The sequence below is a fragment of the Hyla sarda genome, chromosome 1 (genome assembly GCF_029499605.1).
Source record: "Hyla sarda isolate aHylSar1 chromosome 1, aHylSar1.hap1, whole genome shotgun sequence".
Lineage (NCBI taxonomy): Eukaryota > Metazoa > Chordata > Amphibia > Anura > Hylidae > Hyla > Hyla sarda.
The window spans coordinates 574,366,594-574,389,973 of record NC_079189.1 but is presented as its reverse complement, the minus strand read 5'-3'; the positions used below and the strand labels follow the sequence as shown (position 1 = coordinate 574,389,973).

Sequence of the window (23,380 nt, the reverse complement as noted above, 5' to 3'; positions counted from 1 at the left end):
CAAAAGTAAACGCTTCCCAGCAGCTCAGTCGGGCTGATCGGGACATCGCAATAAAATTGCGATGTTCCGATCAGCTGGGACGCAGACAGAGGTCTCCTTACCTGTCTCCACCACGTCTGATCGGGGTTTGATTGCTCCAAGCCTGAACTACAGGCATGAGCAATCGAGCCCCTATCTCGCTTATCCGTGCAGAGCTATGGCTTTGCAGGGATCAGCATAAGAGATCAGTGTGTGCAGTGTTATAGGTCCCTATGGGAGCTATAACATTGCAAAAAAAAAGTGAAAAAAAAAGTTAACAAAAGGTCATTTAACAATTTCCTAATAAAAGTTCAAATCACCCCCCTTTTCCCATAAAAAAACAAACTGTAAATAAAAATAAACATATGTTGTATCGCCGAGTGCGTAAATGTCCGAACTATAAAAATATAACATTAATTAAACCGCACGGTCAATGGCGTACGCACAAATTCCAAAGTCCAAAATAACGTATTTTTGGCGCTTTTTATATAATGAAAAAATGAATAATAAGCAATCAAAAAATCCGATCAATACAAAAATTGTACCGCTAAAAACGTCAGATCACGGTGCAAAAAATGAGCCCTCATACAGACCCATAGGCAGAAAAATAAAAAGTTATAAGGGGTCAGAAGATGACAATTTTAAACGTATAATTTTCCTGCATGTAGTTATGATTTTTTCCAGAAGTACGACAATATTAAACCTATATAAGTAGGGTATCATTTTAATCATATGGACCTACAGAATAAAGATCAGGTGTCATTTTTACTGAAAAATTTACTGCATAGAAACTGAAGCCCCCAAAATTTACAAAATGGCATTTTCTCTTCAATTTCGTCGCACAATGATTTTTTTTTTCCGTTTCGCTGTACATTTTTGGGTAAAATGACTGATGTCACTGCAAACTAGAATTGCTGGCACAAAAAATAAGCCATAATATGGATTTTTAGGTGCAAAATTTTAAGGGTTAGGATTTTTAAAAGGTGAGGAGGAAAAAACGAAAGTGCAAAAACCGAAAACCCCTCAGTCCTTAAGGGGTTAAAAAGGCGCAAATCACCTCCATTAAAAAAAAAAAAAAAAAAAAAAAAAAAAAAAAATTGTAGATAGATCTATCTATCTGGCATAGAAAACACACATTACAAAAATTAATATAAGCAGACCACCTTGTTATATATAACATATCTCTCTCTCTCTCTCTCCCCCCCCCCCCATATATACACATACACACACACACACCCCTACAAATATTTCCTATTAACCCCTTCAGGACCAAGCCCATTTTGGCCGTAAGGACCAGAGCGTTTTTTGAACATCTGACCACTGTCACTTTAAACATTAAATAACTCTGGAATGCTTTTAGCTATTCTGATTCCGACAAGCTCTCTGCTTGTAAGGAAAATGGATATTCAAATTTTTTTTTTATTATTCACATATACAATATGTCTACTTTATGTTTGCATCATAAAATTTATGAGTTTTTACTTTTGGAAGACACCAGAGGGCTTCAAAGTTCAGCAGCAATTTTGAAATTTTTCACAAAATTTTCAAACTCACTATTTTTCAGGGACCAGTTCAGTTTTGAAGTGGATTTGAAGGGTCTTCATATTAGAAATACCCCATAAATGACCCCATTATAAAAGCTACACCCCCCCCCCAAAGTATTCAAAATGACATTCAGTCAGTGTTTTAACCCTTTAGGTGTTTCACAGGAATAGCAGCAAAGTGAAGGAGAAAATTCAAAATCTTCATTTTTTACACTCACATGTTCTTGTAGACCCAATTTTTGAATTTTTGCAAGGGGTAAAAGGAGAAAATGTTTACTTGTATTTGTAGCCCAATTTCTCTCGAGTAAGCACATACCTCATATGTCTGTGTAAAGTGTTCAGCGGGCGCAGTAGAGGGCTCAGAAGGGAAGGAGCGACAAGGGGATTTTGGAGAGAACATTTTTCTGAAATGGTTTTTCTGGGGCATGTCACCCTTTAGGAAGTCCCTAGGGTGTCAAAACAGCGAGAAAAAAACCCCACATGGCATACCATTTTGGAAACAAGACCCCTTGGGGAACGTAACAAGGGGTAAAGTGAACCTTAATACCCCACAGGGGTTTCATGACTTTTGCATATGTAAAAAAAATATATATTTTTTACCTAAAATGCTTGGTTTCTCAAAAATTTTACATTTTTTACAAAGGGTTAAAGCAGAAAATACCCCCCAAAATTTGAAGCCCAATTTCTCCCGATTCAGAAAACACCCCATATGGGGGTGAAAAGTGCTCTGCTGGCGCACTACAGGTCTCTGAAGAGAAGGAGTCACATTTTGGCTTTTTGGAAGCAAATTTTGCTCTGGGGGCATGCCACATTTAGGAAGCCCCTATGGTGCCAGGACAGCAAATAAAAAAAAAAACACATGGCATTATACGACCCCTCGGGGAACGTAACAGTGTTACAGTGAGTACTTACACCTCACAGGTTTTTTGAGCAGTGGGCCATAAAAGTGAAAAACTAGATATTTTTTGCACTATAATAATAGTGTTACCCCAAATGTTTCATTTTCACATTGGGTAATAGGGCAAAAGGCCCCCAAAATTTGTAGAACAATTTTGTCTGAGAAAAAAAATACCCCATATGTGGATGTAAATTGCTCTGTGGACGCACTGCAATGCTCAGAATGGAAGGAGTGAAAATTTTGTTGAAATTGAAGTCGGGGGTCATGTGCATTTATAAAGCCCCCAACAGCAAAAAAAAAAAAAAAAAAAAAACACATGTGACACCATTTTAGAAACTACACCCCTCAATGAACGTAACAAGGGGTACAGTGGGAAATAATACCTCACAGGTTTTTTGAAAAGTGGACCATAAATTGAAAAATTTGATTTTTTTTACACTAAAATGCTGGGGCTACCCAATTTTTAACATTTTCACAAGGGGTAATATCATTCTGGGAAGGTGATGTGTGGGGCCGTCCCTATTCTGTTACCTCAAATGCGCACCCCGCTCAGGTGGGGAGAGAGAGCGTTGCGCATTTGAGGCAACTGCAAACATCCAATGCTGTTGACTCTGTGTCCCATGACCCATTTTAGGGGGAAGAAAAAAATAAATAAAATAAAAGGTATAAAATTTGGAAGACAATGTACCCTGGACTGGTACATTGGAGTCGAAATGTGGGGAATGAAAATTAGGACAAAGGATGGAAACTTTAGTACTCCATGGAAGTGTGATACTCCCTGAAGCAGCCTATGCAGAGGCCCGGATGATCGGGGCAAGTGTCCCATTGAGTGGTGGTGTCCTTCCGAATCCCCCTCTTGCGACACACTCTGCATTACTTCTGAGATCGTCCCTTGATTCCAAAGTGGGGGATCACACCTGGAAAGTGTTGGCCGGGGACGATCCGGGGACCTGAAGTTCCAGAGGTGCTCTGACCCGCTCTTTGGCGGTCACCAAAGATGAGGGCCTTTAGAACTACCTCTTGGAACTCCAGGTATGTCCCTGTGTTGCCAGCGTTCTGGTACAGTATAAAAGAGTTGTACATGGCAACCTGTATCATGTAGACCGCAACTTTTTTGTACCATACCTTTGTTTTCCGCATGGCATTATATGGCTTGAGGACTTGATCCGAAAGATCAACTCCCCCCATATACAGATTGTAGTCCAGAATACAAATCGGGCTTGAGGACCGGTCCCACGGTACCTCGCACAGGGACAGGGGTGCTGCCGTTCCCATGAATAGTGGTGAGCATAAGGACATCCCTCTTGTCCTTATACCGGACCAACAACAGGTTCTCATGGGAAAAGGCACGGGACTCACCCCGGGGGATAGGAGTCTGCAGGGCAGTGGCGTTGCTAGGGTTGGTGTCACCCGGTGCGGTAGAAAATGGTGTCACCCCCCATACCTACCCCCTCCCCCCCAGTAAGTTTTTAGCCTGTTGTGACAGACACCACTGTTGTAGCGCATTGTGAGAAATTCCAGTAATCAGATATACCAGTTGCCACAGAATAGGAAAGTATTAAAGGGTAGCTCCCACCATCCTATTTTTTTTTTTGCTAGCCCGTTCCCCAACACCCCCCCCCCCCCCCCCCCCGCGACGGCACTAGCCCGTTCCCTCCTCCCCCCCCCCGCAACGCATACCCCATTCCCTCATTACACTTGCAGTTACTGCAGAGTCCGGCAGCGGGCATGCAGGGACAGCGGCGGCAACGAGGCGGCGGCGGTGATGTGCGGGAGGAGTGGCCTCCCAACCAGTGGCCAGGGAGCCAATGCGCTCGCTCCCACCTGTCTGATTGACAGGCAGGGAGTGCAGCCTAACTGAAAAAGGACCGATTGCCACTCCAAAATCAGTCCTTTTTCAGTGGCCGGTTTTTAAATGTAAATTAAACCTTTTTAATGAAGAAAAAAAAAAAAAGGATATTAGAGATATGTTGTAGTACATAAGTACTACTACATATCAAAAAATAAAGTTGGTGACAGTGCCCATTTAAAGAAGTTTTCACCATTTAAATATACAGCTCCCAGAATTACTTAAAGGGGTACTCCACTGGAAAACATTTACTTTTATATCAACTGATGCCAGAAAGTTAAACAGATTTTTAAATTACTTCTATTTAAAATCTTAATACTTACAGTACTTATAAGCTGGTGTATGCTCCACAGGAAGTTGTGTAGTTCTTTCCAGTCTGACCACAGTGCTATTTGCTGACACCTCTGTCCATGTCAGGAACTGTACAGAGCAGGATAGGTTTGCTATGGGGATTTGCTCCTACTATTAACAGTTCTTGACATGGACAGAGGTGTCAGCACAGAGCACTGTGGTCAGACAGAAAAGAAATTAAAAAAGAAAATAACTTCCTGTGAATCGCTTATACAGCAGCTAATACTGGAAGGATTAAGATTTTTAAATAGAAGTAATTTACTAATCTGTTTAACTTTGTAGCACCAGCTGATTAAAAAAATGTTTTCCAGTAGAGTACCCCTTTGAGCAGTGGTGAGGTTATGCTGGTAGTTGTAGTTTCACTGACCTAACTGTAGAACTTACAAGTGACCACAGCTCTGATAGGACATAGTGAGAAGAATGTACAATGATATCAGTGACTACAGGTGACATCTCTATAGTGAGGAGAATACACAATGATACAGTGACTACAGGTGACGTCTTCTCTATAGTGAGGAGAATACACAATGATATCAGTGACTACAGGTGACATCTTCTCTATAGTCTTCCCTTATCTAATTCAGATGGTACATACCGCCAGGACTTGTTCCAGCTAAAACTTCTGTCTGTAGAATGTGACATCTCCTCACTATGTCAGCGCATTCTCATCCTCTATATGCAACAAGTATTATTATAAACATGCCAGACACTGTATCCTCTAAATATCAAATACTACTATACACTATACTCTTTGATTATAAACCTTCCATACACCATACCCACTGAATATAATACTACCACACACTGTACATTCTGAATATAATACCAACACATACTGTACCCTCTGAATATAATACTACCACAAACTGCGCCCTCTGAATATAAATCTGCCACATACTGTACCCTCTGAATATAAATCTGCCGCATACTGTACCCTCTGAATATAAATCTGTCACATACTGTACCCCTGAATATAAATCTGCCACATACTGTACCCCTGAATATAATACCGCCACATACTGTACCCTCTGAATATAATACTTAGACATGAGCAAACTACAGTAAATTCAACTCGTCACAAACTTCTCTGCTCGGCAGTTGATAACTTTTCCTGCATAAATGAGTTCAGCTTTCAGGTGCTCCCGTGGGCTGGAAAAGGTGGATACAGTCCTAGGAGACTCTATCCTAGGACTGTATCCACCTTTTCCAGCCCACCGGAGCACCTGAAGGCTGAACTAATTTACGCAGGATAAGTCATCAACTGCCGAGCCGAGAAGTTCGTGACGAATCAAATTTACTGTAAGTTCGCTCATCTCTAATAATACTACCACAAACTGCGCCCTCTGAATATAATACTACCACAAACTGCGCCCTCTGAATATAATACTACCACCCACTGCGCCCTCTGAATATAATACTACCACAAACTGCGCCCTCTGAATATAATACTACCACAAACTGCGCCCTCTGAATATAAAACTACCACAAACTGCGCCCTCTGAATATAACGTTGCCATACAGTGCGCCCTCTCAATATAATACCACAACCACAGTAACACCCCTCAACATCCGTTAGCTGATGCTATTACCATGGGAGGGGGGTATTGGTGGTGTTGCTAGTGGACGATGGGGGTGCTACTACTGGGGGGGTGTTGCTGGAGGATGATGAGGGTGCTACTAGCCATCCCCCCTGGCAGTATCACCCCCATCATCCATCGGCAGGATCATCCTCCTGGCAGGAGCACCGCTATCATCCACCATCAGGATCTGCTGATGGAGGTGCTGCGGGGGGGGGGGGGGGGGGGGGGGGTATTGCTGGTGGATGATGAGGGTGCTACTGCCAGGGGGGAGCATTAGGTAGTCAGCAGTTCCCCCACATTAGGTAGGTCGCAGTTTCCCCACATTAGGTAGCAATTTCCCCACATTAGGTAGCAATTTCCCCACATTAGGTAGCACAGATTCCCCACATTAGGTAGCACAGATTCCCCACATTAGGTAGCACAGATTCCCCACATAAGGTAGCACAAACTCCCCACATTAGGCCGCATAGACTCCCACATTAGGCCGCATAGACTCCCCACATTTGGTAGTAGTTTCCCCACATTAGGCCGCAGGTTCCCTTGCAGGTTCCCCACAATGGGTCAAAGTCTCCCAATAATAGATCGCTGGTTATACCACCCCCCCCCCCCCACACACACACACACAAACACATACAACACAGAGACACACACACAAACACACAGTTAGAGAGACACACACTCACCGACACACACAGTCACACACACACAGAGTCGCAAAAACACACACACACACACACAGTCACACAAAAACACATACAACAGTCACACAAAAACACATACAACACAGAGAGACACAGTCAGACACACACTCACAGACACACACACACAGTCGCAAAAACACACACACAGAGTCAGAGTCACACACACAAACATAGAGACAGACAGAGAGACAGACACACACACTCACCCATCCAGCGCAGCTTCTCACCGGGCGCCGTGCGAGTGACGTAACTGACGTCCTCCTGCGCGGCCATGCGGTGTGACGTCAGGCCGGCGCAGACGTGGGAGCGGAGGCCGGGCACAATGCTGGTGAAGGTGAGGGGGGTTGCTGACGGACGGGCGCACCGCACACACAGCGCGGGGGGGTGCTAACAGATGGGAGGCCGTTCGGGCACAGATGGGGGGGGGGTGTCCGTGTAGCTGGGGAGGGGGGGGTGGGGGCTGCGGAGCGTCTTGGTGTCACCCCATTAGGTTGGTGTCACCCGGTGCGGGCCGCAACCCCCGCACCCGGGTCGCAACGCCACTGCTGCAGGGGATAGGAAGGAATGCCTCTGATTCTTCCGGACTGTCCCACAAGCGAGCGTGGATCTGACGGCGAGGGATGTGAAGAGAGGGATACTAGTATAAAAGTTAAACACGCAAAGGTGGTAACCTTTATCTAGCAATGGGTGCAAAAGGCCCCAAACGATTTTCCCGCTAACACCCAGAGTGGGGGAACAATCTGGGGGTTCAATGCGGGAATCTCGTCCCTCATACACCATAAACTTACAAGTGTACCCGGCGGTACTCTCGCAAAGTTTATACATCTTCACGCCATACCACGCTCGCTTGGTAGGGATGTATTGCCGGAAGCTGAGTCTCCCCTTAAAGCTGATGAGAGACTCAAGTGACCTCCCTTCCAGGGACATAGGCCTCCCAAAATCTGGCCCCAAAGTGATTGATGACCGGCCTGATTTTATACAGGCGGTCATACGCGGGATCAGTTCGGGGGGGGGGACATGCCGCATTATCAGCATAATGCAAACATCTCCGAATGGCCTCGAACCGGGAACGTGCCATGGCCATACTGTAGAGGGGTGTCTGGTAAAAGACGTCCCCACTCCAATATTGCCTGACACTTTTTTTTTTTAACTAGACCCATATGCAGCGCGAGGCCCCAAAAGGTCCTCATTTCGGCTGAATCGACTGGAGTCCAGCCGCCGGGTCTAGCTAAAAGTGAGCCCGAGTTAGCGGCGATGAACTGTTGGGCATACAGATTCGTCTGTGTAACCATTAGATTAACAAAGTCGTCACTGAAAAAATTACCAAAAAAGTCCTTTTCAGTGAACCCGGCGATGTTAATCTTGATTCCTGAGTCGCCAACAAACTCAGGAATCACAGGCTCGTGGTCCGCTGGCTCAGCCCAGACATGTTCTCCGGTACGAGGTACCAGTGACCTTGGCAGGGGGGCTTCACTAGTATGAGCGCCAGGGGGACTCATACTAGCATGGGGCACAGGGGGCATCAGAACTAGATGATGAAGAGGACGATGAAATAAGGAAGGTGGGGTCTTCATCGTCCTCTGAACCACTCTCGGTGTCGGAGGCAATTATGGCATGTGCTTCCTCCGCCAAAAACGCTCTGCAGGCCATTTCCCTACTCTAATGTGGATACGGGGGTGTGTGTGTGTGGGTGGGTGAAAACTTTATTGGTGTATGTGCTGTGTGTGGTGTGGTGCGATACTACCTCCCTAACCCACCCTAACCTAACTAAACTAACCCGCCCTAACAGAAAAAAAAATAAAAAGGGGACTTAAAAAAAAGGGACTTCTAGCGCAAAAAAGCCCTGCGCCAAAAAAAAGCATTTATCTAATCAGTGGTGTGCGCACTGATTAGCGCTTGTGGCGGCAGGGGGCGCAGAAGTCAGAGGGGGGGGTCCGGCCACTCAGCCCAGAACAGTGGCTGGTGGCTTGTACACAGACCCCCACACAAAAAACCCGAAAAATTTAATAAAAAAACCGCTTAACCACCGGAAAAAAAATGCACCCGCCTGAACCCCAAAAAAATGCTGATCAGTGATAAATCACTGACAGCGGTGGGACAGGCTGCACACACAGGTACGGTCCGTCCACACAGTACACGCCTGCTACTGGTGGCACGGACCGCCTATGGGTGCCAAAAAAAAAAAAAAAAAAAAACGTGTTAACCGAAAAAAGTGCCTTTACCACAAAAAAAAACGCTGATCAGTGATAAATCACTGACAGCGGTGAGGCACGCCGCACACACAGGTAAGGTCCGGCCACACCGTACACGCCTGCTACTGGTGGCACGGACCGCCTATGGGTGCAAAAAAACGCTAGAAAACGCGAAACGAAAGCGACGGCACCACAAAAAAAAAAAACGCTGATCAGTACTACGGGACTGATCAGCGGCGGGTGGGCTTTAACAAACTGTGGCGGACCGCTTTTTTATAACTAAGAGGGTCCGCACACACGCTTAGGGGAAAAAAAAAAAAGATCTGCGCCAAAAAAAAAAAGGCTGGTGGCAGACCGCAGCGACCCAGCAGGGCCGGGGTCACGCAGCTAAAGGTGCTACGGACCCACGGACACCAACTGAGGTACGCCGAAAAAAAAAAAAGAAAAAAAAAAATTTTTTTTTTTTTAACCCTAACCTGTCCCTTCCTAAATCTAAAGCTATCCCTGGGGATTTCTGTGCCAAGGGGCCACAGAAAGGGGGCAAGGGGCACTTTTTTTTTTTTACTGAGGGGATGTTGGGCAGCACGGGGCTCCGTCCTGCACACCAGATCTTTGTGAAATGGCGGGCAGAACGGAGCAACATGCTCCTAGCCCCCACCATCCCCTCCCATTACTATGTGATTGGTGTGGCCACTTTGGCCACCCAATCACAACTGTACTGAGGGGGGTGGCCGCAATGCCAGCCCCCAGTACAGCAAGGATGGTGATTGGTGGTGTATACTACACCACCAGTCACCATCTACATCCGGGTCACATGTGACCCGGAACCGCTGCAGAACGCCGGTAAGTAGTTACCGGCGTCATGCAGCGATCGCCGGTATAGGAGGTCCTCCGGACCTCCTCCGGCACACTGCCGGGATGTCTGCTGATTGAAATCAGCAGACATCCGGCTCCGATCCCCGCCCGGCGAGCGGCGGGGAACGGAATCGCAGCACATCGCTCATCTGAATTGATAAGCGATGTGCTGCGATCGCCGACATGGGGGGCCATGATGACCCCCCTGGACGATATGCCGAGATGCCTGCTGAACGATTTCAGCAGGCATCCGGCTCCGGTCCCCAACCGGCTAGCGGTGGGGACCGGATTTCCCACGGGCGTATGGACACGTCCTTGGTCCTTAAGGACTCGGAATGCAAGGCGTATCCATACGCCCCATGTCCTGAAGAGGTTAAATATAACTAAAAAAAATATATATTTTTTTTAAAGTTAGGAAACATTTTTTCAATATGGTTAGAATGGACATGTTTAAAAGTCTGGATATTTGGTACAATTCAGTTTAACCCACAAGGAATCACCTCTTAAAGAGCTTCCTGTAATTCACACATGATTTGCGCCTTTTTTGTAAATTTAGTGCAGCAAGTTAAAAAGCCACCCATGAAAAAAAGTAGTGAAAAAAAATAAAATAAATAAAAACATATCACAGCCATTAGGAGATTTTTATGCTTACCGTAAAATCTCTCTCGAAGGATCCATAGGGGGACACAGACCTTGGTATATGCTGCTGCCACTAGGAGGCTTAACACTATGGTAACACAAAAGTCAGCCCCTCCCAGCAGGATATACCCACCTACAGGCACCTGAGCTATTCAGTTTTAGTCCCAGAGCAGTAGGAGAGGACAGACAGGCCAGAAAATCACAAGCTGTCCGAGGAAACCACAGAACAACAATTAACTGAACACACCCTCAGACCGGTAACCAAACCAGGAACACCAGAAGGAAAAAAGGGCGGGCGTGTGTCCCCCAATGGATCCTCCGAGAAAAAGATTTTACAGTATGCATAAAAATCTCCTTTTCTATCGGCTCCATTGGGGGACACAGACCTTGGGACGTACCAAAGCAGTCCCTAGGGTGGGTAAAAGAGACCCAGTCAGGTGAAAGGCTGGACAACTGCCGCCTGCAACACCTTAGGGCCCAGACTAGCGGATGAAAAGGTATGAACCTGGTCGAATTTTGTAAAAATGTGCAAAGATGACCAGGTGGACGCTTTACAAACTTGCGAGGCTGAAGCCCTGTTGCGGAGAGCCCAGGATGCCCCGAAAGAATGAGCTGAGACCCTGAAGGGTGGGGGTCTTCCCGTTGCAGCGATAAGTTTCCAAAATAGCAGAACAGATTCACCGCGAAATGGTGTCCTTTGAAGCAGGTTGTCCTCTACGGCGACCTTCCACAAGAACAAAGGAGTCACACTGACGAAAAGAAGAACTGACAGATAGGTCCGAACAGCCCGCACCACATCCAGTTTGTGGAGCAAATGTTCCTTGGGATGAGATGGAGCCGGATAAAAAGGACGGGAGGACAATGTCCTCATTGAGATGAAAAACAGAAAACAACTTTTGGTAAAAAGGACGGAACCGGACGAAAAACAACCTTATCCTGGTGGATGACCAGGAAGGGAGAAAAGAAGGAGAGAGCTGCCAGTTCTGAAACTCTCCTAATAGGAGGTAATTGCAATAAGGAACGCCACCTTCCAGGAAAGAAGACGAAAAGGAACGTCCCTGAGAGGTTCAAAGGGAGTACCCTGCAGGGCCCTAAGAACCAAGTTCAAGTCCCAAGGGGGTGTGGGGGATCTGTAAGGGGGAGCCGCGTGTGCCACCCCCCTGAAGGAAGGTCCGGATATGGGGATCGGACGCTAGAGGACGTTGAAAAAGAATGGAAAGGGACGAAACTTGACCCTTAAGGGAACTAAGCTAAATGTTGATCTAGCCCAAACTGTAAAAAGGAAAGAATTCATGGAAGAGAGAACGTGACTGGAGAAAGAGAGTGAGATTAACACCAACGAAAATAAGACCGCCAAGTATGGTGGTAAATCTTTGCAGAAGAGGGATTACATTCCCTGATCATAGTGCAAATCACTTGGGGAGAAAAACCTCGAGCTCTCAGAACCACGGTCTCAACCGCCACGCTGTCAAATTTAGTGACTGTAAATAGGGGTGGTAAAGAGGACCTTGAGAGAGAAGGTCTGGACGAAGAGGGAGGCGCAGCGGTACATCGTCCACTAGTCTGATCACGTCGTCATACAACGCCCTCCTCGGCCAGTCCAGAGCCACGAGAATGGCGGGGACGCCTTCTGCCTTGAGCTTCCTCAGGACCCTGGGAAGGAGAGGAAGAGGAGGGGAGAGATAGGGTAGGGCAAAGTTTGACTAAGGAATCTACGACCAGAGCCAAGGGATCCTGGGACTTCACCACAAAGCGAGGAACCTTCTGGTTGTGGCGGGACGCAAATAAGGCCACGTTTGGAGTGCCCCAGAGGTTGCAGATCCCTGCAAACACCTCAGGATGAAGAGACCACTCGCCGGGGTCGGCTGAGGATCGGATGAGAAAGTCTGCTTCCCAACTCTTCACTCCCAGAATGTGAATTGCTGAGATGGACGGAACCCTGAGCTCCACCCAGAGAAGAATCTTGGAGACCTCAGCCATCGCCGCCGAGCTGCAAGTGCCACTCTGCCAATTGATATATGCTACAGTTGTCCCTCGTGACGACTTGCCAGCGAAGGGGCAGAAAGGAGCACCCCTGGGAAAGCAGGGGGGAATGAAGCCATCTCAGAAAGGACTGGCGAGACCTCTGAGGAAGGATGATCCTGCGATCGAGGGATAATGGAGACCTGTTCCATCGGGATAGAATAGAGAGTTGAAGAGGACGGTAATGAAACTGGGCAAAGGGAACGGCCTCCATGGCCGCCACCATCCAACTCAGGACCTCCATGCAGAATCGAATGGAAACTGGAACAGGGTTGCGGAGAATACCAACTCCTGACAAAAGGGTCAGCAGCTTGTGCGGAGGAAGATGGATTTGGGCAGACGCCGTGTCGAACTGGAGTCCCAGGAATTCTAGTGACTGGGTGGGAGACAGGTTGGACTTGTCCCGATTGACCATCCAGCTGAAGTGAGACAAGGTCTGAAGTGTGAGACGGAGACTCCAGATTCTGGATCCTGGTTGGAGCCTTGATCAGGAGAACGTCCAGGTAGGGAATCACCGAGACACCCCTTGTCCGCAAGAGGCCACCCCACAGTTGCAAGGACCTTGGTGAAGACCCTCGGAGCAGTGGCCAGTCCGAAGGGGAGGGCCACAAACTGAAAATGGCCTTCCGAAACTGCAAAGTGAAGATATTGCTGATGTCCTGGAAAAATTGGAATGTGGAGGTAGGCATCCAAAATGTCCACTGAGAAGAGAAGCTCTCCTTGATCCATAGACGCCACTACCGAACGGAGAGACTCCATGCAGAAATGGCAGAGGAGTAGATGTTGATTGAGGTGCTTCAGATCCAAGATCGGGCGAACGGAACCCCCTTTCTTGGGGCCACGAAGAGGTTGGAATAGAAGCCCGAAAAAACATTTGTTGAGAGGAACTGGGACAATCAATCCCTGAATGAGAAGGGACTGAAGCGTGCCCCGAAAGGCCCTTGCCAGAGAGGGGTATCGAGGATTGCGGGAACAAAAAAAAAAAAAACGATCCTTTGGAAAGGAAGCAAATTCAATCTTGTATCCATTCAAAACGATGTCCCTGACCCAGGAATCCTGTACGTGTGCCAACTAGACGTCCCGGAAAAGCAATAGACTACCTCCCACCTGAGAAAAATCCACGGGTGGGGGAGTCCCTTCAGGCAGAGGTAGGCTTACAGGTGCCTGCCTTGGCCACAAAACGGCCGGAACTGTTATCTGATTTCCAGGAGGGACGGTCTTTTAAAGAGGGAGTCTTCTTGTCCCGCGAGGGCACCCGTCTGGCCGCTCTACTGGAACCAAACGTCCAAAAGGACCGAAAGGAGGTCGACTTCCGACGGGAAGTCGCACTGCGAGACTAATTTTGAGGTAGCAAGGAACTCTTACCACCCGTCGAACCTGTAAAAGGAGTTCCGTTAGAGATTTCTAAGAAGCGGCATCAGCGTCCCAGGCCTTAAGCCACATAGAACAACGAAGAGCCACCAGGTTGCCCATGGCAAAAGCCGCTCATTGGGCCGACTGCATGGAAGCGGAGCACAGATAGTCTCCAGCACTGGAGAGTTGGAGTGCTAAGTCAGACAGTTCCTCTGCGGGGGATCCAGAAAGAATACCCTGGCGGAGTTGAGAAGCCCAGACTGAAAGGGCTTTTGACACCCAGGCAGAAGCAAAGGCAGGAAGCAAGGAAGAGCCCGCTGCTTCAAAGGCTAATTTCGCCAGTCTCTACCCTCTTGTCTGCCGGGTCTTTGAAGGAAGCTGTGTCTGCAAATGGCATAGTAGCTTTTGACAGGCGGGAGACCGGTGGATCCTCCATTGGAGGAGAGGTCCACCGAGCAAAAAGGTCCTTGGCGAAAGGAAACTGCGCTTAAACATTCTTAACTTCTTGAAAATGCTTGTCAGGATGCTTCCAGGCAGACTCCAGCAAGGCTTCAAATTCAGCATGAGAGCTTAACACTTTAGGTGCAGGACGGGAACGGTGAAAGGAAACTTCTTGAGCCACGTCCAAAGTTCCTGGGTCCTCTAGGTGAAAAGTGACCCTTATGGCCGAGACCAAGGTATCCACCATGCTGGCCGTATCTGTTCGGTCCTCTAAGTTAGAGGCAGAACCAGAAGCCTCATCTTCCAGTTCCCCAGGAGAGTGGGAGCGGGTGGAGGCAGCTTTGGATGAGGGCGAAATGGACCTGGTACACGGATCTGGAGATCCAGAGCGGCGAATAGGGGAGTGTCCCTTTACGGGATGCCAGAGCAGAGAAGCGATACCTATAAGGGGATCGTCTGTGCCTGCTAGCAGACTCTGTAGAAGAGTAGGAGGAAATACCCCTAGAACGCTTGTGGGAGTGTTTAGAATAAGGAGAGGGAGAACGGGTCTCTCTAGAGGGCCGGTGTAAGGAGGACCTCTCCAAGGCAGTCACCACGGGAGACCAGAGCCAAGTCAGAAATAGACTGGGAGAGGGAGGACACCCATTCCAGAGGGGTAGCAGAGCCCACAGGGTCTGGGTAGAGGATCCTGAGTAGCAAGAACAGGGGGGTCGGGAGGAGCAGTGGTGCAGGCAGGACAAGTGGGTTCAGCAGAACCAGACATTTTAGTATTGCAGCCCTTGCAGGTATAATAGGTAACAAGGGCCCCAGTTAGCTGTCTAGAGGGAGGGACAGTTCTAGGCTCGGACATAGCAAAATAAGGTAAAATGAAAGTCTTACCCAGCGTCTGTGTCCCCAGCAAAAAGCAGCAGCTGTGAGAAGAACTCCAGTCTGCAGCTGAGGAGACAGGATGTCTAAGCACCGGAGTACCCCTTTAAACCCTGAGGACATGGGTCATACCACGAAACATGTAGGGGAGACAAATTGATTATATTTTAAATAGCAGCTGTATTCCCAAGTAGACAGTGGTCTGCAGCCACTGTTAAGCATACATACTTATCTCCATACAGGAGTGTAATCAATTGAACAGGGAAGTGTGATTTTAACTCACTATATGGAACCTTTTATCAGTGCATAAATAAAAGTGAAGTTTTATACATAGGGAGGGAAACTTCAGTTAGGGGTTTTACACCCATTCACCTACGGTGACTGGGGTTTGGTGTATCTAACCCCCCTTTCCCATTCAGGGCACATTTGCCTTCGGACATCTTTCCATCACAGACAGTAGGAACCTTTTCAGCAATTTGCTTTACAGCAGCTTTTCTGTAGGATCTGACCAGACAGGCTAGCCTTCACCACCACACATAAATGAGCCTTGGGGACTTCATAGCTACCAAAAATGGTCCAAGGAAGGACAACTAGGAACAGGGTAATTACTACATATCAGGAACACCCCACAAGACCAGCAGTTAAGGTGATCATTTGACCATGTCACAATTTGGCACCTTTGAATGATTAAATGCACCTGTCTATTTTTCCTGCATTCGACACATCAACTTTACGAACTGATTGATGTTATAATATCAGAACACCCTCCACACGGATGGTGGCAGAACCAGAGCCAAGCACGTGCCATCAGAATCATGTGATATAAATCTGCCATCCCACTGCAATGGCCGGTAATGAGGATAACTCCAATCCCAACTATTTATCCACTTAGATTCCACAGTCAACAGCACCTGCAGCACCCAAATGGTTTTATGCCAATAAACCAATCATTGACAGATCCTTACCACTCCTGACAGGAACCCCTGTTACCAGACAATCTATGTTATTCACTAATGTTATGGTAGACATGTTGAGGTCCTTGTATTGAACACAACATGGTTCTTGTCTGCTCCATTTTGGTTGAGATGTGGCTGAGGAGTACTTTAGCGTTCTTGAGTAATGGAACTTTCTATGACCCTTACCTTTTCCAAACTTTCCATTTCCCATGCACCAGCAATTGTGGGGATAGGAAGGGAACATAAAAAGATGTCTCTTAGAAGATATCTTACAATTCTAGACAGACAGACAGACAGACATGTGATTGACCGACAGACAGACATGTGATTGACCGACAGACAGACATGTGATTGACAGACAGACGTGTAATCAACAGACAGAGACACAGGTGATAGACAGACAGATACGAGACCGACAACATAGATAGATGGATATAAGATAGATAGGAGATCAATAGATAGATAGATTACACTCGTGAACTAGTATTATAATTTATTGATAGTCACTGAAACACACAAAGATCATCACATACAAATAGGCACCAAACTAACATCAAGCAGGTGTCTATATCTTTAGCTGTAACCAATGTGAACATTTCTATACTTCATCTTGCACCTTCACAGTGATTTTTGTTTCCATCAGCATTAAAGGATACAAAAATAGAATTACGGACGGAATTTTCCCCACAAGAACAAATATCATCCCTGAGAACATGGCTCTGTGACACCGAAACAAGCCCAATATGCAACAAATTTCAGCGGTTGCTGAATAATCAAGAAAAAAATATATATATATTTTCAATTGAAAAACCAATAAATAAAAACAAACACCCTCCAAAATTCTTATTGTAATCCTATCGTAAATTGAATTTTTTTTTAAATTGGAACATCTCTATAAAACACTTTGTATCTATGTACATTTCCATTCTTTGGTCAGATGGAGACCCATGACTTTCGGACTGATGTCCTGATATTGTTTGGTAGGGCTCATGATTAACTAGGAAGACACCGCAAAATGTCTGCTGCATGTTATAATTTTAAACAGGTTATCACATGCTCACAAATTTCAATATCTCTGCTTGCTGCTGTGAATCAGTAGAAACATTCATAGGTTTATTTTGTCCAGTTCTACTAAGTCTACTGTAACATGCTGCACAAGTGTGACCCAGACAGTGTTAAAGTGTACCTGTCCCCAACAAAAACTTTTTATAATGTAGATAATACCATTATATGTATATTTGTAATATAAATCGATTAAAAAATGTGTATATTTTAGGGTTAAAAAAAAAAGCTGCTCTGCAGCTACTGCCTGTGTGTCTATGAGGAGTCCAAATACAGGAAGTGTAGACAGGATAAGCAGAGCTCTGTGCAGGCCCCTGGCTGGTCAATCATCCTGCTGTGTGAGCCTGGGGCATGTCATAGAGCCTCAGTATACAGAGCCCTGCTTTTCCGCCCTCACTTTCTGTATTTGGACTCCTCATAGAGAAACACAGACAATAGCTGTAGGGACAAAAATGTACACATTTTTTATATGTATCTTACAAATATACATATAATGGTATTATCTACATTATAAAAAAACATTTTTGTTGATGAGAGGTATACTTTAAAGGGGTACTCCGGTGCTCCAGTGTTCTGGTGTTCTGAACATTTTGTTCAGAACGCTCGGAGCCAGAGGCTGTGATAGTGATGTCACGCCATGCCACGCCCCCTCCATTCATTTCTATGGGAGGGGGCGTGTCAGTCAACATCCCCCCTCTCACATGAATGGAGGGGGTGTGGCATGACGTCTCGAGGGAGCAAGGCTGTTAAGTCACAACCAATGCCTCAGGAACCCGGCATTTGTTAAGAATGCCAGGTGCTGCGGGAGATCGCAGGGATAAGATGTCTAGCAGAAGAGTACCCCTTTAAAAACCGATTTGTATATTACTTCTATTTAAAAATCCTGTACTTATCAGCTGTTGTATGTTCCACAGGAAGTTCTTTTCTTTTTGAATTTCCTTTCTGTCTGACCTCTGTCCATTTAAGGAACTGTCAAGAATAAGAGCAAATCCCCATAGCAAACTTATCCTGCTCTGGACAGTTCCTGACATGGACAGAGGTGTTGGCAGAGAGCACTGTGGTCAGACTGAAAGTACTGGAGGGATTAAGATACCGTATTTATCGGCGTATAACACGCACTTTTTAGGCTAAAATTTTTAGCCTAAAGTCTGTGTGCGTGTTATACGCCGATACCCCCCCAGGAAAGGCAGGGGGAGAGAGGCCGTCGCTGCCCGCTTCTCTCCCCCTGCCTTTCCTGGGGGTATATCGGGGTATACACGCGCACACACGCACCCTCATTTTATCATGGATATTTGGGTAAAAAACTTTTTTTACCCAAATATCCTTGGTAAAATGAGGGTGCGTGTTATAGGCCGGTGCGTGGTATACCCCAATAAATACGGTATTTAAAATATTTAAAAATAAGTAATTTACAAATCTGTTTAACTTTCTGGCATCAGTTGATTTTAAAAAAATATATATATTTTTTAAATACTCCTTTAAAACAAGTCTGAAATCACACCTTTATAAGCAGTGCCAGACTTTATGCACCATTTTTAGTTATGCCTATCTTGTTCTCTCGCGTGCGTCTAGCATTATTCTCCTTCCCCTAAGCTTCCAGAAGAATAATAGAGCCGTCATTAACTTGCTCACCCTCTAATGATGAGAGGACTCTGCCAATTCTGTCCCAGATTATACAGCAAAGCTGACTAGTGAACTACAGAAAACAGGGGCACATCAAAACTTGACCGATCGCTAGAACACGGCTGGAGATGTCAGCATTAAATTTGTTCACTCCCGACTGTGTCACATGACATAATGAAGGCCTATGGGGCCATCTCGCTCACATGCGGTCAATGATCAGTCAGGGTCTGAACACTAGAACATATCAATAGTTTTCTGAAATGCCAGTACTTTTTAACTACTGGAGGAAAGTCCATTTATCATTGCACTTGGGTTCAGTATGGTTATGAAATAAATTATGTTACTTTATGTCATGAATGGAAAGAGCCTCAAGTTAGAAAAACAAAATATGACACTTTGAACGCATGAAATCCAGGTACAATAAAAAGGTGACATGAGATTAGAACAGGGCCTGTTTGCTTTACAACGCCACATCTAGTACTGCAGTTTTAGCTCCATTCAGCTGCAATATCTGATACGGCCACTGGACAGGAGTTGTGATGTTTTAGGAGGAAACAAAATGTCCTTTTGTCTTTCTAACATCTGACAACCCGTTCAGGGGTGGCGCTTTTTCTGAGTAAAAAAAAACAAAACAACATACTAACATATGGCTTACAGGTGCATCTGACATTATTGCACTACAATAAAAATATGGTGCCAAAATAAATATGCACTTTTGCCAAAATATAATATATTTGGTATGTAAGGTTTGATAACTTTTTGAAAAAGTTAAATAAAATGTGAGTTTAAAGGTATTGTATAAAACTTAAGCCTGTAGGGCAGAAGAATGTGAAGTGAGGGAGAATTTAGAACATTTTATGGGGCGTTGATGCGTACTCAGGCCAGTCGTAGATGTCAGGTAGAAAAGAGTCATAGTCCGTGCTCCATACTTTAGAGCGAACATAAGCGTTCTTATCCAGTGGTTCTGGGTACTGGAAAGCCATGCCATTTCGATACACAAATTCCATAACCTGGAAGAAAAGTATATAATAGTTACAAATGCAAAACATATATACATAATATATACAGGGGAGTAGGAAAAAACTAACGTCTATGTTCAGTTTCACATTCAAGTAAAATGTTATAGATACATAGTATCTATGTAGATATTACTATATAGTATTTGTATTGCATAAAAAGTTGGGGCACTTTGCAAATACATAATATTTTTATCCTGTACTGATCCTGAGTTATATCCTGTATTATATCCCAGAGCTGTACTCACTATTCTGCTGGTGGGGTCACTGTGTACATACATTACTTATCCTGTACTGATCCTGAGTTATATCCTGTATTATACTCCAGATCTGTACTCACTATTCTGCTGGTGAGGTCACTGTGTACATACATTACATTACTTGTCCTGTACTGATCCTGAGTTATATCCTGTATTATACTCCAGAGCTGTACTCACTATTCTGCTGGTGAGGTCACTGTGTACATACATTACATTACTTATCCTGTACTGACCCTGAGTTATATCCTGTATTATACTCCAGAGCTGTACTCACTATTCTGCTGGTGAGGTCACTGTGTACATACATTACATTACTTGTCCTGTACTGATCCTGAGTTATATCCTGTATTATACTCCAGAGCTGTACTCACTATTCTGCTGGTGAGGTCACTGTGTACATACATTACATTACTTATCCTGTACTGACCCTGAGTTATATCTTGTATTATACTCCAGAGCTGTACTCACTATTCTGCTGGTGAGGTCACTGTGTACATACATTACATTACTTGTCCTGTACTGATCCTGAGTTATATCCTGTATTATACTCCAGAGCTGTACTCACTATTCTGCTGGTGAGGTCACTGTGTACATACATTACATTACTTGTCCTGTACTGATCCTGAGTTACATCCCATGGTACCGGATAGATTTAACCTTGGTACATTATTTAGCTAAACCGGAAGCCACAGGTTAGGTTAGAAGTCTGCACCTACTTTGAGTGCGATACATATGGAGACCTCTCGGATGTTGGACAGTGGCGGGTACAGGCGCCCTTGTTCCAGCTCTTCAGCAGTTAACTGTTCTGCCAGAGACTGGAAAGAACAATAATAAAAAAATGTGAATAGTGATTACTACAATAGAAAGTGTGTAACCTCTCTGTATCGGCTGATTACAATCTATTGTTCCCTGTAATCAGCCATTTCCGGCTATGGAAAGGATGACCATCATTTTCACAACTTAGGTCACAGAGATAAAGTCTATAAAAACTCCCTGCCCCTCATGACCACTATTTTATATGACATTCTCCAGCGCTGATAATCCCAGAGACATTAATAGTGGGGGCACATAGGACAGTACACAACATTTCGGGCCCCTGCATTAGCATTTCCATTAGAAACAAGAACTTTGGAACCAGCCCAAAAACAAAGTTCCTTATGTCTCTTGCTTTCCTTATGGCCCTGTGCCAGGAGGGATTGACAAGTTTACTATACAAAGTAAAAAGTGATTTCCCTACTCAAAGTGATCGCTTATTGTTGTAATACACCAACACGTTTTTATTCGCAGGGGATCCCCACACAAAGGGAACACAAATACAGATGGATTTATGCTGCAGTTACCTTCACAGCACGTAGATCAGCCATGTATACAAAAACACTAAAGGAGACCCCCACCAATCAAAAAGGATTGTTTTAATACACAAAAATATATGGTTGCTATGGGCAACTGCACCACTCTTTCTCTATACAGGTTTTGTTAAATCTCCCCCAAAGCATTTAGAAAGTTTTTAGACCCTTTCATTTATTTATTTTTTGTCATGTTGCTTTTTGTGCTTAAAAGGGGTTCTCCACTGGCTAACTAAATGTTCTGAACGCTGTTTTCACGCTGCGGGGGTCGGACACGCCTCTCTTGACTTAAAGTCCACGCCCCCTCAATGCAAGTCAATGAGAGGGGGCGTGCTCCCATTTGTGTTAAATGATATACACTTACTGGCCACTTTATTAGGTACACCCATTAAAGTGCTTAACACAGATAGCTAAACAGAGAATCCAATGACAGCAACTCAATGCATTTAGGTATTCGGATGTGGTCAAGACAACTAGCTTACCAAGCATCAGAGAAGGGGATTTAAGTGACTGTGAAGGTGGCAGGGTTGTTGGTACCAGACAGGTTGGTCTGAGTATTTCAGATACTGCTGATCGATTGAATTTCACACACAACCATCTCTAGGGTTTACAGACAACGGTCCAAAAAAGGGAAAATATCCAGTGAGTAGCAGTCCTATTGACTAAATGTCTTGTTGAGGTCAATGAGAAGAATGGGCAGACTGGATCAAGAAGACAGAAAGGCATCAGTAACTTAAATACCTACTTGTTACTAACTGGGTATGCAGAATGCTGTCAACATGTCCAACCTTGAAGCAGATGGGCTACAGCAGCAGAAGACTACTCTAGGTGCCACTTCTGTCAGCTAAGAACAGGAAACCAAGGCTTTAATTTACACAGGTTCACGAAAATTGGACAATGGAAGATTGGGAGAATGTTGCCTGGTCTGACAAGTCTTGATTCCAGCTGCGAATTTGGTGTAAATAACATGAAAACATGGATCCATCCTTCCTTGTATCAGTGGTTCAGGCTGGTGGTGTAATGGTGTGGAGGACACTGGAATCCAATGGCCTCCACAGTCACCAGATCTCATCCAATAGATCACTGCTGGGATGTGGTGAAACCAGAGATTTTCATCATTGATGTGCAGCAGACAAATCTGCAGCAACTGTGTGATGTCATCATGTCCATATGGAGGAACTGTGTGATATCATCATGTCCATATGGAGGAACTGTGTGATGTCATCATGTCCATATGGAAGAACTGTGTTATGTCATCATGTCTATATGGAGGAACTGTGTTATGTCATGTCCATATGGAAGAACTGTGTGATGTCATCATGTCCATATGGAAGAACTGTGTGATGTCATCATGTCCATATGGAAGAACTGTGTGATGTCATCATGTCCATATGGAAGAACTGTGTGATGTCATCATGTCCATATGGAAGAACTGTGTGATGTCATCATGTCCATATGGAAGAACTGTGTGATGTCATCATGTCCATATGGAAGAACTGTGTGATGTCATCATGTCCATATGGAAGAACTGTGTGATGTCCTCATGTCCATATGGAAGAACTGTGTGATGTCCTCATGTCCATAAGGAAGAACTATGTGATGTCATCACGTCTATATGGAGGAACTGTGTGATGTCATCATGTCCATATGGAAGAACTGTGTTATGTCATCATGTCTATATGGAGGAACTGTGTTATGTCATGTCCATATGGAAGAACTGTGTGATGTCATCATGTCCATATGGAAGAACTGTGTGATGTCATCATGTCCATATGGAAGAACTGTGTGATGTCATCATGTCCATATG

The 23,380-nt window shown here is 45.2% G+C and overlaps 1 protein-coding gene across 2 annotated transcripts in view; it reads right to left on the bottom strand.

Moving 5' to 3' along the window:
- Positions 1–23,380, bottom strand: part of ME2 (malic enzyme 2) — a 59,451-nt gene that overhangs the window by 4,189 nt on the left and 31,882 nt on the right. Inside the window, exons 15-16 of one of the 2 annotated variants that reach the window (XM_056544271.1) lie at positions 20,944–21,042; positions 19,828–19,961 (exon numbers count right to left, since the gene is read on the bottom strand). In XM_056544271.1, the coding sequence (XP_056400246.1) occupies positions 19,828–19,961; positions 20,944–21,042 (233 nt within the window). Of the gene's footprint in view, positions 1–16,744; positions 19,962–20,943; positions 21,043–23,380 lie in introns of those variants that run through there. The other variant, XM_056544261.1, reaches the window with a different exon arrangement.